This window comes from Nyctereutes procyonoides, unplaced genomic scaffold (genome assembly GCF_905146905.1).
Source record: "Nyctereutes procyonoides isolate TBG_1078 unplaced genomic scaffold, NYPRO_anot_genome, whole genome shotgun sequence".
NCBI classification, from domain to species: Eukaryota; Metazoa; Chordata; class Mammalia; order Carnivora; family Canidae; genus Nyctereutes; species Nyctereutes procyonoides.
The window spans coordinates 25,432,822-25,449,536 of NW_026575139.1; the positions used below are offsets into that span (position 1 = coordinate 25,432,822).

Here is a 16,715-nt window from a genome sequence, read left to right on the forward strand (position 1 = left end):
ATGTTTGCATTCAAATTTAGCAATGGCATTTCATGAGAAATCTTCAAGAATTTTGCAATTTGTTTTCCTCTTTTTGAGGACAAATTCTGGTATCTTCAGGGCTAGCTGGCAATCATTTCTACTGGTTCCTGAGTTCAACAATGTGAGCTTAATGTGACTACAGAACCCCACTTGGGAGGTCTTTTAGCCAGCAGAGGACCAAAAGCCCTGGGCTACCAGCAGGGCCTAAACGAAGAGTCCTTGGTCTGTTGTGCAGGAGACTGGGTAACACTGAGGGGAAGACAAAAACTGTCCAATCTGAACCATCTGAATAAGATGTAGTTTTGATATATTTCCCACGATAATTTCTTTTCATTTTTTAAGAGGATAGTCTTTTTTTAAGTGTGAGTCATTTATTTATTAAGTAATATCCATGCCCAACATGGGGCTTGAACCTACCACCCCGAGATCAGAGTCCCATACTCTACTGACTAAGCCAGCCAGGAGCCCCTCCCATGATAATTTCTGATACGTGTTTGGTTATTATCTGATATTCTTGGTAAGTTTATTTTAGAGCATATTTACAGGAGTCCAAGTAGAAGTGCACCAGTAGATTCTTACAGGTTTGATCTACAATGTGTGATTATCTCCAAAAACAGAATTTGAAATGGATATGTGTTGGTTTAAGGATTACAAACATCCTTCTATCTGTGAATCCCTAAGGAATCAACATTCCTCAGTCACTGAAAGGTCAGTTAGAACCAGGAGCTTGGATGAGGAAGAGGACTAAACCTGGAGTCTTAAGGGGTTTGTAGGTTTAAAAATGAAGATATCAGAGGATGTGGTAGGCCTGCCGTGATAAAGGAGGGATGAGTAGTGGGAATGCCTGTGATAAGAGGAAAATAACAGTTAATAGTGAAGGAAACACAGAAGTGAGGCTCACAGGTGTGTTTGTAAATATGTGACGACCCATGAGGGAGAAGTGATCGTCTAGGATTTTCAGCTACACTACTGACACCACTTGCCCCTTTGTGTTGTTAATATTTTTCTATTAAGTGTCTGGAGCTCCCATCATGAAACTGGGTGCTTATGCCCTTAGTGTCCTCCTGGGATGAAGGTCGAGTTTTCTTTTGTTTTTTATAGGTGGTCAGCGGTATCATGTCTGTCTGAGCCTGTGAGTAAGCATCACCCAAACAAGGACACTCTGAAGCCAATTCCAAGACCCACATGCGTAGGTCCAAGGGAAACAAATGTGCCATTACTGGACTTTTCACACATACAAATCTAACCATGTCGTTACGCAACTTAAACCATGCATGGCTCCCTACTGCCTGCCCCCAGGATACGATCATGTCCTTGAAGGCCCTTCAAGAGAGAAACCAGCTTTTCTTTCCTGCCCTCACTTTCCATTTCACATTCCAAATTATTCTACTCAACATTCTGTGGTTCCATGGTGGTTCCCTACTCCCTCACCTTCTGCCCTTGTACACATTGCTACTTTTATGCTTGTTATTTTCTTCTAATCCCTCCCACATATCCATCAAGATAATTGCCATTCATCCCTCAGGTCTCAATTTAAACTCTCAATTCACCCTTTCCATTCTCTTTGTAAGGCACAACTCCAGGGGACCATTTTGCACAGCTGTAAAAGGCAGAGGTCCAAAGTCTGACTGTAGGCTCTTTGAAGCAAAGACTGTACTTTGTTTATTACTGTTTAGTACCCAACAGAGGGCCTTGCACACATTAGGGATGTAGTATCTGTTAACTACATGGCATTTATCTGAGGAATTGAGCACAGGAAAAAAAAAAGCTTCAAGGTTTCAAATATAAAAAGGAAAAGGTTGAGTGTTGTGGATTGGTTATGTCAGGATAATAATTTCCACTAGGTAAAAAAGGAGATGATTTTTCTGGACTGTTTCAGAGTAATCCAATAGTTGATGAAAGAAAGTTGTTTTGTTTTGTTTTGTTTTAAAGAAGAATCACAGTTCATAAAAGCAGAAAGAAAAGGAATTAGGATATCACCATTTTGCAAGCCTTAATAAAAAAAAATTGATCTAGGCCATGATCAGTAACGTTTGCCAAAATTTTATGTAACCTACTGGTCAATCATTAAGCTCAGTAAGAGAGATATAACTAAACATCATGTCTGCTGTGAGCTGTTAACAGAAAGCAAGAGTATACCTAAAGAATACTCTTGCCAAGGGCAGCCCAGGTGGCTCAGGGGTTTAGAGCCACCTTCGGTCCAGGAAGTGATCCTGGAGACCCGGGATCGAGTCCCAAGTCAGGCTCCCTGCATGGAGACTGCTTCTCCCTCTGCCTGTGTCTCTGCCTCTCTCTCTCTCTCTCATGAATAAATAAATAAAATCCATAAAAAAAAAAAAAAAGAATATTCTTGCCAAGGCAAAAAAACATAAAGATGACTCTAAGCTCCTAACTAGCAGTTTTTAGGAAATCTGTGGATATATATATATATTTTTTTTTTTTTGATAGAGAAATATATTAAACAAAAAAAGGAATCAGGGATCCCTGGGTGGCTCAGCGGTTTAGCGCCACCTTCAGCCCAGTGTGATCCTGGGGTCCCGAGATCGAGTCCCACATCAGGCTCCCTGCATGGAGCCTGTTTCTCCCTCTGTCTGTGTCTCTGCCTCTTTCTGTGTGTCTCTCTCATGAATAAATAGATTAAAAAAAAAAAAGGGAATAAATCAGCCAAAACTAGAACCTGGGAAATTCTTGTTCCTTAGATAGTCATTCTGAAAAAAACGGCAGTGGGGATATGGGGGGTGGGGAAGACTATTAGAGATAAAAGAGAATTAAGAGAATTATTAACCAAATACAGTGAACCTGTCTTGTTTTACAGTGAACCTGCCTTGTTTGAATCCTAATTTAAACCAATCAACCCCCCAAATAAACCAATCAACCATTAAAAGACATTTTGAGGAAAAAAAAGGAACACAGGCTAATAAGTATTCAAGGATATCAATAAATGATTGCTAATTTTGTTGGGTATGATAAAGATACAATAGCTATGAAAAAACGTGTTACAGGTATATGCTGAAATATCTACAAGTGAAATGGTATGTCTGTGATTTGCTTTTAAATACTCCAGCAAAAAGAGAACAGCAACAAGAAGTAGGCAGGAAAGGACAGCCCAGGTGGCTCAGGGGTTTAGAGCCGCCTTCAGTCCAGGGCCTGATCCTGGAGACCTGGAATCGAGTCCCACGTCAGGATCCCTGCATGGAGCCTGCTTCTCCCTCTGCCTGTGTCTCTGCCTCTCTCTGTCTCTCATGAATAAATAAATAAAATCTTAAAAAAAAAAAATAAGTAGGCAGGAAGAGGTAAACTAAGAGCAGAAAGTTAACTGCTGAAGTTGGGGGATAGGTACAGGAGTTCATTACACTAGGGGATCCCTGAGTGGTGCAGCGGTTTGGCGCCTGCCTTTGGCCCAGGGCGCGATTCTGGAGACCCCGGATCGAGTCCCACGTCGGGCTCCCGGTGCATGGAGCCTGCTTCTCCCTCTGCCTATGTCTCTGCCTCTTTCTCTCTCTCTATGTGACTATCATAAAATAAATAAAAATTAAAAAAAAAAAAAAGGAGTTCATTACACTATACTCTTTCTCACTACACTGCTGGAAAACTTTTTTTTTTTAAAAGATTTATTCATTTATTCATGAGAGACAGAGAGAGAGAGAGAGGCAGAGACACAGGCAGAGGGAGAAGCAGGCTCCACACCAGGAGCCCGATGTGGGACTCGATCCCAGGTCTCCAGGATCACGCCCTGGGTGGAAGGAGGCACTAAACCGCTGAGCCACCTGGGCTGCCTGGAAAACTTTCGTAATAAATATTTTAAAATACGTAAGTGAAGAGAGGAAATAATAAAGGAAGCTTTCATTGGTGAGGTATGTTCCAAAGCAGTAGCCAGAAGAAGGTGACTTAGCAAAGAACCAATGATACCAAAAGCAAAAACAAAACCTTCAATATAATATAAGCAAGACTCAGACAATGGGTCACAACAATGAATATGAGGAAAGGTTCTGGCAGAATCATTAACATGCATGTCCAGAGCCCTAAGATCCTGGGCATCACCAGGAATCTTACAGAATAATCCAGAATATTCAACATAGGATGCGGTCATCTGAATCCTGGAAGAGCTGATTTTGTGGTTTCAGGTTATAATGAAAAAACGGGAGAAGACAGGAGAGCACTGTAAGAGATCCTAAAATACAAAGGCATCTGGGATAAATGGGTTTTGGCAAAAGTTTATGCATATGAAATGAGCTCATGAAGTTATCTACTCCCAGGACAAGTCAATAAAATACCCAAAAATTCTAGAAGCCTAGCTAGCTTTCATTCTGTTTTCTAGGTTATAGCCAAGACTGTAGAGTTGGGAATGCTTAGAGTCAACCTAAAACCTTTCTCTGATTTAGATGCTGGTTCTCATTCCATAAGCAAGTGAACACATTCCTATATATACCCAGTTGGTTCAGCCTGGTATCTCTCAGACATACGACCCTAACAAAATGAACAATGATTATTTTCAATGATTTTGTCACTATCTTTTTTGCTCAAGGACCACTTGGTCCAGGATATTATTTTCTTTCTAAAATAAAAGCAGTATCCTCGTGTCATAGGCAGAGAACAGTAGGAGCAGATATCATTCAGTAAGGTATGTATATAAAGGAAATTAAAGCTGAGAGACCCAGCCGATGAGGGACCAGTCTCCCAATCCAGGAGACCCTAACAATCAAGCTTAAGTTAAGCTGGACCCATGCTTAGCTTAAAGTAAGATATTCTAGTCTAAGTTTCCAGGAAAGGGAAATTGGAGTAATTTTCAGATCTTCTAAACTAGATTCCCAACCACCGTCCACATTAGTCTGCACAGAAACAAAGTAAGGGCAAGAGATAGATTTACCTCCTGTGGATTTACAGCAGTTAAGACAGAAACTTCATATGACTGCCTCCCTGACTGCATGGCCACCAAGTGATGTGTCACATCAGGCACTGAAGACAGAGGACGTGGGGATCCTTCAGCAAGCACCTCTGAAATGGCAGAAAATGCTTCAATTAAAAGTGAATCCACAGATACTCCTACCTGCATTATCAAGTCTCTCATTAAGAACACTAAAAACTGTTCACTGGAAAACCCGTATTCCTATACTTCTTCCAAATTAATTCCTGTCTAATAATCATTACCAGTGAATCTGGAAAGTACTACAAAAGGGGGATGGGAAGAAAAGGCAAGAAATTTTGATATATAAGAGTTGACCGTTTTTCAATATACCAATTTGTAGTAGTGTGGCTTTAGCACTGTTAGCTGGATTAGCCGTGCATGGAACAGGGCAAAAGCTGCTTGGGCAGGCAAATCAGGGGAGTACAGCCAACCCTTAACGCGGCCACCAACAATATAAACAGCACACTGTGCAGAAGTTAAGAATTTAAATCGGGCTTCAAAGTTCCTAACCGGTGTCCCTTCCTCCCTTGAGACTTTCTTCCTTAAGAATGGCAAAGCAGTTCCATGCAATTTCTGTGTCTCATGCTTCAACTATCTGCTAGTATCACATGACGAAAGCAAGGAGGCTTGTTGTGGAAGCAGACTCGGGGCCTTGTAGGCTCCACACAGAAGTTACACAAACACGGTCACTGATACACAAAACTGCCCGAGTGGGATACGAGTAACTCAAACACAGGATCTGGGACTTCACCAGTGGGATCACCATCAAAATCTTTTGGACAGTTTATACATAAACTACTTAGGCCTCTAATAAATTACAAAGTTTCTTTTATGGGGCTTTCAACATATACTGGTCTTCCAGACTGTACTGTGTAATTTAACATTTACTTATATGCTATCTTCTATTCACTCTCATTTCCCATATTTAAGTTTTGATTTCTCAACTACATTTTAAGGTCCCTGTTTTCTACTTTTATCTTTCCCATGGTGCCAGGCACACAGTAGGCACTGAATAAATGCATGCTGACCTCACCTGTTAAGTTTTTCAGAGAAGAGGGCCTGGCCTGTGTAACTTGGGTGAAATTTCTATACCAGAGAGGAGCAACTGTTTCCTAGAGAGCCCTTTCTTTTCTCCAGAAGATATGGCTTTTGAAGGTATGGAGAAATTGCTTTATATCTCCTCTGTAAAACCTGGTTATGTTCTGTTTAAATGTTTTAAAAGTTAAGTTCTTCCATAACTGCAACAGGAAAGATAGAAATAGTTGGGCTAGGATGCTAGGATTATGGATAATTTTCTTAAAATTTTTTCTCTTTATTCTTTTGTTACATCATCTGTTCAACAAAATAAAAAAAATATTTTTTTTAACAGATTCACTTATACATCCCAGAGACAACACAAATGCCACTCAATCATACCACAGCTACTCACAAGAAATGAAATTAATGAAAACCTCCATTTTGGAGACAATCCCATTCCTTAGTCCCTAGTTGCAGCCCATTATCCCCAAATAAAGGAGAGTTGAAAGTCTTACCATCATCAACTCCTAGGATAGAATTGGTATTTGGTAGATTCAAGGACTCTCCACCAAGGCTGGGCTGGGAATTCATAGGCACCAGGTTTTTACTGGTTACTGAGGCCTCTTCAAGCAAACTAGTGCCCATGAGTGGCTCAGCTGCACAGAGAACAGGATGTGAGAGACATGCAGCAGGCAAGGCTGTGCCGGGTTCCTGTTTTCCTTCACAGGAAGCTGGCCTTTCCTCTCAGAACTGGAAGTTAATTTGTATCTTGGATGCTATCTACTTTTAGGGAGCAAGAATAAACCTAGAAGGGAAGAGTGGAGCCTCACAGATAAATATCCTTGCCTGTGATCAACAGGCAGAGAATTAATATAGGCAATGGGACAGATGCATCCTTGGAAAGGAGTATTTGCAATGAAATAACTGATTAAAGTTAGACATGGAAATACAATAATAAAAATGAGTTACCAAATTTAAGTGAAGGTAAAAAGGGAATCATGACTGATAGGTAAAAAAATGTTTAAACTTTTGTCTTATAGAAATCTTTATCACAGTAATACTCAAATGCTCGTTCATGGATCAGCACTATTTACCATCAAACTCGCTAGGGAAGCTTCAAAACTACAGATTCTGGGATCTTACTCCCAAATAATCTCATTTATCAGACTTACTGTTTTGTTTTATTTGGGGGTGAGGGGTGGACAAGCAATACAAATATATGTTTTTAAAAGCTCACACACTTTATTGTATGGCTACATTTGGAAACCACTAGTCCATCAAATGAGACCAGGTCTCACTCCCCAGCACAGAATCTGAAAATTTCCAAATAACCAGATAGGCCAGTTATTTGGCTATTTGAGCCCAGAAGGTAGAACCCTCCACTCCACCCTCTCTCCTCACCAGTTTGCTCCTGCTCTTGACTCCCAGCTGCTCCCAGCTGCAAGTGATGCTTTCTCATGTGCACATTCCTACTCCCACTCTGAGAGAAGGTCTTCCCACAGACCTGACACTGATGAGGCTTCTCTCCTGAAACAGAGAGCAGGTTAAGAGAGGATAGCCAAAAAAACAGGGTACATTCTGACAGCAAGAAAATGGACTCAAGACCTAGACAGAGAAGCTCAGATAATGAGAAGAGGCTTTTCCTTCTCCTATTCTCTACCCAGCCTTGGAGATCCCTAGCCTCAAAACCTATATCCACCAGGGAAGGCAGGGAGAGTTCACGAGGATAGCTTAGCACACTCATTGCTCCCAACCCCTATCCTTTCCAGACCCACTGTGCTGCTGTCTTCACCTCTTTGGTAGCAGATCATAGCAGCCACATAGAATATTTCCTTCCATTTCCAGATATAGTTTTCCATGGACCTCCAGAACATGTACCATCCTCAAGGATTCCAATCCTGGGTTCATAATACCCCCTTATTATATATCCTGCCACCAGTCTCACAGTTGTCAGCCTTTAATCCGGCAGTTCTTCTACACAGTAACCTGTAGCCAGGTTTTACAGAGGAGATATAAAACCTCTGTGTTCTCAAGTCCAAAACTCAATCTGCCTTCCACCTGCTCGGATAGCCACACTTAGCGCTGGGGTCAGAAACACGTGCCTACAGGGGATTAGGAGGTGGCCAAAGTTAAGTGAAATGGCCAGAAACTGTCCAGAATAGGCAAACCCTATTTGGAGAGAGCTGAGCAGTAGTAACCTGGATCTGGGGGCAGGAGCAGGAACTGACAACCAGAGGGCACAAAGGAACTTTCTGGTGTGAGAGGTGTTTTAAAACTTGATTGTGGCAATGACTGTACAATTCTATATACTATCACTGATTTGTATGCTTACAATGCATGAATTTTTAAGGTATATGCACTAGACATCAAAAAAGCTGTTAAAAGAGAACTATAATGGATTAACATACAGTGACTATATAGAAACCCGTGCATTCACTAGAAGAAAGAACAACACCGGTTTCTTATTTTGAAAATAATTAAATGAAATGAAAAGAAAATGATCACACATTTTTCTTCCCTTTCCTGTGCAAATTACCAAACAGCCCTAGGGGATAGAGAAGAGACCTATTATACACAGAAAATTCCAGCTGATGTGAACAGAATGAAAGAATTAGAAAACCACTGTTTTACAACCCTAATGAAATAACCAATTCAGGCATCACTCAGAAATGAAATCATAAAGCAAAAGGTGCTAGGGAACTTTATAATGTGAAGATCACAGTGTTAACCACCTGAACCCACTGATGAATTCCAATAGCCAAGCACTGTGTCCCTCCTGATGATACAAAATCAGACACATATGACCATCTATAAAACATCCTTGCAAAATCTTTGAACATTTGAAGCTTTTAGGACTTACCTCCATTTAGGAAATCTAGGGGAACAAGTTAAATGATATAAAAGGAAGCAAACCAGCAAATCTAGAATGTGGGACATTTTATAAAATCCAACTACGTTGTACAATAAGTTTACAGCAGAAAAAAAAGTGAGTATAGACAGATTTAAAGATGACTTACTAAGTATAATAATTAAAATAATATAATCATTAAACCTTATTGGATCCTGATTTAAACAAACCCACTTTAAAAGACATTTTTGAGGGATCCCTGGGTGGCGCAGCGGTTTGGCGCCTGCCTTTGGCCCAGGGCGCGATCCTGGAGACCCGGGGTCGAATCCCACATCAGGCTCCCGGTGCATGGAGCCTGCTTCTCCCTCTGCCTGTGTCTCTGCCTCTCTCTCTCTCTCTATCATAAATAAAAAAAATAAATAAATAAATAAAAATAAAAGACATTTTTGAGACAACTGCAAAAAAACAAAACATGGACTGGATATGAGATAAATCCAAGGAATTGTTAATTCTGAAAGGTATGGTAACAGCACTGTTGTTATATAAGAAAATGTCCTTATTTTCTCTACTCTTACGTATGTTTGACATAATTTTATATAATAAAATTAAGATAAAATAAAAACACTCTACAAGCCAAGCAAAACAACAGTTTGCCACTTTCTATTTAGAAATAGTCTTCAGGTAAGAACTCAACTCTGAAATTCACATCCCTGATTGATTACACCTCTCCAACTCCCTTGCTCCCATTGAATTGCTTTGCTGTCCTCATCATAAATAACTTCCAGTTCCTTCTCTTCACTCCCCCTGTTCTGGCTGCCCTATACTTCCCATAGCTAACCATTTGAACAATTACTTTATTCCATTCTAGAATCTCTCTCCACTCTGAGTTCGTTCTGCCTTGGCAAGTCTCTGCTCTTGAGTAACCTCCATGGGCCATATCTGATGTAACTTATAAAGCACCCAACATAATGCCAAATAAATTTGCTGATCTCTTCAGAAAAGCTCTGGATTAGAAAACAACTCAATCAATGGCTCTGCTGAAAATAAAGCCATTAGGTCCCCCCCCCTTGATTATATAATCCTTTTAATACAATTATCAAGAGCCTTGACTTCTGATTCTGTCATGAGGAGGAGCAAACTTTATGTCGGACACTTTGTTTCTTTCTACATTTCTTTATACCATCCCCCTCCCACCCTTTCACCCTTTTGGTTCTCCACCTTCCCTGCAATCAATGACTGAAACACGTCTAGTACCTGAGTGAACCACCAAGTGTTTCCGCAGGCTAGAATACTCAGCAAAGGAACGGCCACATCCTTGGGCTTCACAAAGGAAAGGCTTCTCTCCTAGAGACAGAAAATGAGTTAGAGTCTTCTGATGAGCTGGCTATCCATTTACTCTCTTATCGCATTAACCTTATCCTGTTTCCAGTGACTTGCTTGACTTTTCTTGAATTCAGGCAATGAATGCAGCTTCAGCAGGGCTATCTATCCAGCAAGCACCACCTCTCAGTGGTCTCCTAAAAGCCTGCCAACCAGACAGCCCTGTCCTCTTCTTTAGAGTGACTACCTCTGAGCATCACACTTCCTTCTTCTTCCTGGCTCAAGGGCTGAGCACCAGCTACAATGATCTACCTTCTTCAGTGATCCTATCCCTTTTAATGGTATCAAGATTACACCGAATATGCTGTCAGGATTTTTACCTTATACCAATACCAATCCTCTTTATGATTCAGTTTCTAAATCCACTAAAAAGCACAGATTTTTAAAGGTTATGAAATAGATTTTACATAGTCCCACTGTATTAAGCAAACAAATGAAAACAGATATTCAGTCAGAGGTACAAAGTAAAATCTGTGACAATATGCTAAAGGTAGTTACATCCTGATGGATGGTGCTATTATGGATGATTTCCTTTCTTCTTTGGGCTTCTCTGTAATTTGTGCTGTCTACAATATTACATTGTTCTTCTAAAAATCAAAGATGCATGGTAAAAACTAAATAAGGCCCATGGACTAATAGTACTATTAACTTTCTGGTTTTGATATTGTACTGTGGCTACAGAAGATGTCACTTTTTGAGGAAGCTGCATAAGGCACACAACACAACTCTGTACTAATTTTGCAACTTCTCATGAAACTGTAATTATTTCAAAATAAAAAGTGAAAAAAAATCAGATGCAGTTCCTATCTGAAGGTCACAGACTAGTATGACAGAGATAATTATATTTATAAATAATTTTAATATAAATTCCTGTACAAAAAAGTGCTATACGTATTTGAGAAAGGGAAGAATTCTAGGGCACCTGGGTGGCTTGGTTGAGCGTCCAACTTTTGATTTTGGCTCAGATCATGATTTCAGGGTGGTGGGATCAAGCCCCCACCCCCACCCCACCAGTCCCGCCCATGCACTGCTCAGCAGCAAGTCTGCTTCTTTCCCTCTGCCCCTCCCCAACTCTCTTTGAAATAAATAAATCTTAAAAAATAAATAAAGTTAACATAATACAATCTCAAAAGATTACTTTGAGAACTGAGATACTACAAGTTAAATGTATTCAGCATAGTGTCTGGCATATAGCCCTCATGGTAAACCATCGAAATTGGTAGCTTTAATTACTATGGCTACTACAAATAAAGATCTGCCATCACTTTTGATATCTGAGATAAACTGAGTTGTCAGCATTTGAAAACAAAATCCTTTTAAAAGCTTTGGAGTCTAATCGGAATTTAAATCCCAACTCTGCCATTTCCTAGCTGTGTAACATTGGGCAAGTTGTTTAACTCTCTAATCTCCTACTTCTTCATTAATGAATACAGTATCTACTGTGTAAAGTATCCGTGAGGATTAAATGAGACAATGTACTTGACACATACTAAATTGCCTCAATAAATGCTTCTTTGTTTTTAAAGATTTTGTTTATTCATTTGAGACAGAGAGATACAGAGAGAGAGAGAGATACGAGAGAGAGAGAGAGAGAGCATGAGCAGAGTGAGAGGCAGACAGAGAAGCAGACTCCCTATTGAGCCAAGAGTCCTACATGGGGCTCAATCCAGGACCTGGAGATCATGACCTAAGATGAAGGCAGACGCTTAACCATCTGAGCCACCCAGGTGCCCCCTTTTATTTTTATATGAATTCTGGCAACTGGGATCTGTGAGGCAACCAGGGAGAAACAATGACAATGCACCATGAGACTGTGGTGGGAGAGATGAGAAGTTCTGGAAATGGTGAGCAATTAGGGAGATTAACAAGGGAAAGCTAGCAGGAACTAGAATGAAGAGAGAAAATAAGGTCATACTCCACAGTAAAAGAAAGCATTTTAAGATGTTCAGTTTTATCAAATCTACAAAGAGAATGAGCAGCGCGAGGATGAATTCAACAATAAGGCATGGTGGATTCTACTTCTTCCCCCAACTAGTTTGCTAGATGTTTTCTTGTTCCTTGTTCAAAGTGCTTCTTGGAGCAAGCATAGTTCACTCTCACAGAAAAAGCAGAGAACAGAGCTATTCTGCCCTAAAACATATCCAGTGGTAACATAATCCAGCAGGAATCCCAGGGATATGCCTGGAGCTTCAGCTGGGATTTCATTTTTCAATGCCCTTTAATTGTACCTACTGTCATTTTAGCAATGTAAGAAGAAAGAAGAGACCAAGAAGTGGCAAGAAAGTGAAGAAGAACACATCCTAAGAGACTGGTCTCAGTTCAGTGATTAAGCTCTAACAAGAGACTTAGCACATTTTAGGCCAAGTCGCTTGGAAAGTCACTCTTAAACTCTTAGAATGAGAGTCAGTGTATCTGTATTTTGCTCCTTTGATATTAACATGCTATTTGCTCCCGATCAAGTCACTTTGTCATTCTGCTTCTCACGTTGTGAGGTTCTCTCTACCAAAAAGCAAACTCTTCAAAGTCAGGGATTCATCTTAGCTTTTGTATTTCCCCCCATACTCTATCCCAGTTAGTGGCTAAAAGAGGCTCTGTATGGTCTGTGTCATTCAATAAATATTACTGACCAAAATTACAACTGTGTAACGTTCGAAGATATTTGGAAATACTGATTTTGTCCATATCTCACCATATCCTAGTTATCAGAGAAAGCCTGATATCCTTTCCTATTCTCTAATCTCCTACAGTCAGAAATAAACACTGTCCATTCCTCACACACAGGTGAAAGGTCAATAAATGTTACTGCATTAACTGAAAAGTACCATGAAGCATGTGAAAAGAAGAAATTCCATCCTCAGAGTCCTAGCAACAATCCTAGACCTTCATTTCTTTTCCCACCTCAGAGCCTTTCCTAAGGATAGGCAAGCAAACCCTGAACACAAGGAGTAGATTGCCTACAGGAATATTGGAGTTGCACACACCTGTATGGATGCGCAAGTGGTTCTTCAAATTTCCAGCTGTGGTGAACTGCTTACCACAGCTAGACTCGGGGCACATGAAGGGCTTCTCCCCATTATGGGTCCTCATATGCACCTTCAGCCTCTGCAACACATAGAAGCTTTTCCCACAACCTTCTGCAGGACAGATGAAAGAGCGATCATTTCTGGAAAAAAAAAAAAAATCACATAAGCAACAATACCTGAAAATGCCCTTTGCTAAAGAGTATAAGTCAAAGCTCCTATTGCCTCTCAAAGCAGACAGTAAATCCCAAACCTGAATGAATATACCAAAATCACATCTGAAGTTTGTTAAAACCACATCTGTTTATTAAAACCCTAGGCCTTACTTCCTTTTTTTTTTAAGTAACCTCTATACCCAGCATGGGGCTTAAACTCACAACCCCAAGATCAAAAGTTGCATGTTCTACCAACTAAGCCAGCCAGGTGCCCCACGCCTTATTTCCTGAGTACTGATTTCAAAGGTTTATGAGTGACACCCATGCTTTTATATATATATATATATATATATATATATATATATATAAGTTTTCCAAGAAATTATATTTTATAATGAGATTCCAGAGCTCTTGCTCTAAGATGCTTAGGTGCCAAATGTCTTATTAAGTATTTATGAAGAATGAGGTAAATGACACAATGCAAACCTTTCTATTAAAGAACAAAAGACAGGGCGCCTGGGGAGCTCAGTCATTTAAGTATCTGCCTTCGGCTCAGGTCATGATCCCAGGGTGCTGGGATCAAGCCCCACACTGGGCTCCCTGCTTAGCAGGGAGTCTGCCTCTCCCCAGCTCCAGCTCACTGTCTAAAATAAAATAAAATAAGAATAAAAGTCATCTTAATCAAAAGCTAACTGGAACCCTCGCTTCCCTTTAATTTGTCAACTGGGGGACAAGCTCCTCCAGCAGCATCAATGTTCTTGAGCTCCAAGTATGGAACCTCAGATAGGCTCACCGATGCGTTTTGAGATGGTACTTGAAGTGAGCTGGCCACACAAATGTCCGGTCACAGCCTTCAACTGTACATTTGAGCTTCTTTTCCACTTGAGGAAGGGGCCCAGAATCTTTGGGCTGCCCATCACCAGAACCAAGGTGGACATTTTCTCCTGTAATAGAGTCACATATTTGTAATATGGGGAAGGAACCTGATGAGGTAATTTAGTTCAAACAATAAAGCTCCTATATTTTACTCCTACTGATAAATAAGCAGTTATCTATCTTCACCTTCCCTTGCTTTCTTTATATCCATTTAACAACAGAAGTGACCACACAATTTGTTTCCATCCCCTTACCCCAGAGAATTATCAAAAGCCATTATGCTTTCTTTCACAAGACTAGGCCTCTTTGGCAAATATAAGAAATGTTCACAATGGTTTCATGTAAAAAAGGAGAGTTAAACCTATTCTGCATTACACAAAAGTTGGGAGGGAAGCAGGTATGTCAATACCTGGAGTAGGATGCTAAATATGACTTCTTGTTCTAGGTATTATAAAACTTGTATTTAAGACGGGCTGCCCTCCCAGCTTAATTTGGGTTTACAGTTGTAATTTCTTTTGTAAATGATCATTCTTAGATTTCTATCTTTTGAGGTCAATTGGGCTATTTCCATCATTTTAGAGAATAACCTTCCAATTTTGTGTTACCTCTCTTTAGTTATAAAATCTTTAAGGATGCAAAAACTCATCTGATTTTATAATTTCTAACCACATTTTTAAAAGCTAAAGAAAACATCAACTAAAGTTTTTTGTTCAATAGAATAAAAGGAAGAGGAGCATGTAGTACACTGCCTCTCTTAAATTTAAATGAAATTAATTAAAACTTTATATAAATCCCAGATTCACTGGTAGTAATCCTTTTCTTTCATTTTTTTTAAGATATAGTTGGACATCAACAGTGAAAAATATTCATGACTTATAAGCATTTAGTTTATCTTTCCACTATATATACCTCAGGAATAAGATTTGTATTTCCAAATTTCCCTCTCCAGAGCCAAGAATAAGGACAGTAAATGTTGTATTTCTCACATTTCCTGGAACCTGACAACAGATCATAGTTTCCATCCCGTCTATTAAACTTCTTCTCTTCCTGTCCTACATTCTCCTTGCTGTACACATAACCAAATGTTAATCATAAAACTAATTGCTCCAAGGTCCGAGTAGAACCTAAGATGCCTATTGCTAGTTAATATTAATTTTTTTCTTTTTAAATATTCTCCTGCTTGGGACGCCTGGGTGACTCAGCAGTTGAGCGCCTACCTTTGGTCCAGGAAGTGATCCTGGCGACCCAGGATCGAGTCCCACATCGGGCTCCCTGCATGGAGCCTGCTTCTCCCTCTGCCTGTGTCTCTGCCTCTCAATCTCTCTATCATAAATGAATAAATAAAAAATCTTTTAAAAAAAAGAATATATATACATTAGACAGAGAGAGGCAGAGACACAGGCAGAGGGAGAAGCAGGCTCCATGCAGGGACGTGGGACTCGACCCTGGGTCTCTAGGATCGTGCCCCGGGCCAAAGGCAGGCACTAAACCGCTGAGCCACCCAGGGATCCCGAAATCTTTAAAAAAAAAAAAAACAAACAAACAAACAACACACACACACACACAAAGCACTGTTTGGAGAAGATGGATTAACTTAAAATGACATCAACCAATGATAGTTTTGGATATTTAGAGATCTAATGAATTGGCTCCCCCACCAAAAAAGAAAAAAAACAAATTCAACACCTTATATTGCGCATGTTAGATAACACTATAAACACTTTAAAGATCCCAGAGTTATGTGAGGTCTTTGCATTTGGGATAAAATTTCCAGTGAGAGCATCACATATAGCATGGATCAGTAAATTTATTATATAAAGGGCCAGATACTAAATATTTTTGGCCTGGAGGACCATATGGTCTATTCAACTTTGCCACTGTAGCAGCCAGACAATTTGTAATGAATGGGCATGCCTGTGTACCAATAAAACTTTATTTACAAAATGTGGTTATTTGGCCCTTTGCTAACCCCCGATATAAAGCATCATATACAAAATTTAAATATTTCTGTATTTCGATCAACTTAGAAGTGAAGATGTGCTCTGAGAAACTGCTACAGGATGCACAAAATGGCTTTAGTAACAACAAATATATTTATGTTAAAGATGCATTTAAATATTGAATAAAATCATTTTATTATGTGTTAGTGGGTAAAAAGCAATATTAAATTAATATATTTCAGGATCCCTGGATGGTTCAGTGGTTGACCGTCAGCCTTCGGCTCAGGGCATGATCCTGGGATCCGGGCTTGAGTCCCACGTCAGGCTTCCTGCATGGAGCCTACTTCTCCCTCTGCCTATGTGTCTGCCTCTCTCTCTCTCTCTCTCTGTTTCTCATGAATAAAGAAAATCTTTAAAAAATAAATTAACAAAATAAATTAATATATTTCATGATTTAAAATTTTCATTTACAGTGTTTATCCATATGCCTAAAGGTTTATATATCTAAGTTAGCCCCTTAAAAGGTTTCATGGAATCATCTCATTAACAAAA

General features: G+C 39.8%; 1 protein-coding gene across 7 annotated transcripts in view; it reads right to left on the reverse strand.

Moving 5' to 3' along the window:
• Positions 1–16,715, reverse strand: part of ZNF410 (zinc finger protein 410) — a 39,763-nt gene that overhangs the window by 1,634 nt on the left and 21,414 nt on the right. For 6 of the 7 annotated variants that reach the window (XM_055303681.1, XM_055303675.1, XM_055303676.1 and 3 more), the window contains 6 exons: positions 14,141–14,291; positions 13,154–13,335; positions 10,047–10,136; positions 7,346–7,471; positions 6,460–6,600; positions 4,889–5,016 (listed from right to left, as the gene is read on the reverse strand). In XM_055303681.1, coding sequence (XP_055159656.1) covers positions 4,889–5,016; positions 6,460–6,600; positions 7,346–7,471; positions 10,047–10,136; positions 13,154–13,335; positions 14,141–14,291 — 818 coding nt within the window. The remainder of the gene's footprint in view (positions 1–4,888; positions 5,017–6,459; positions 6,601–7,345; positions 7,472–10,046; positions 10,137–13,153; positions 13,336–14,140; positions 14,292–16,715) is intronic. The other variant, XM_055303680.1, reaches the window with a different exon arrangement.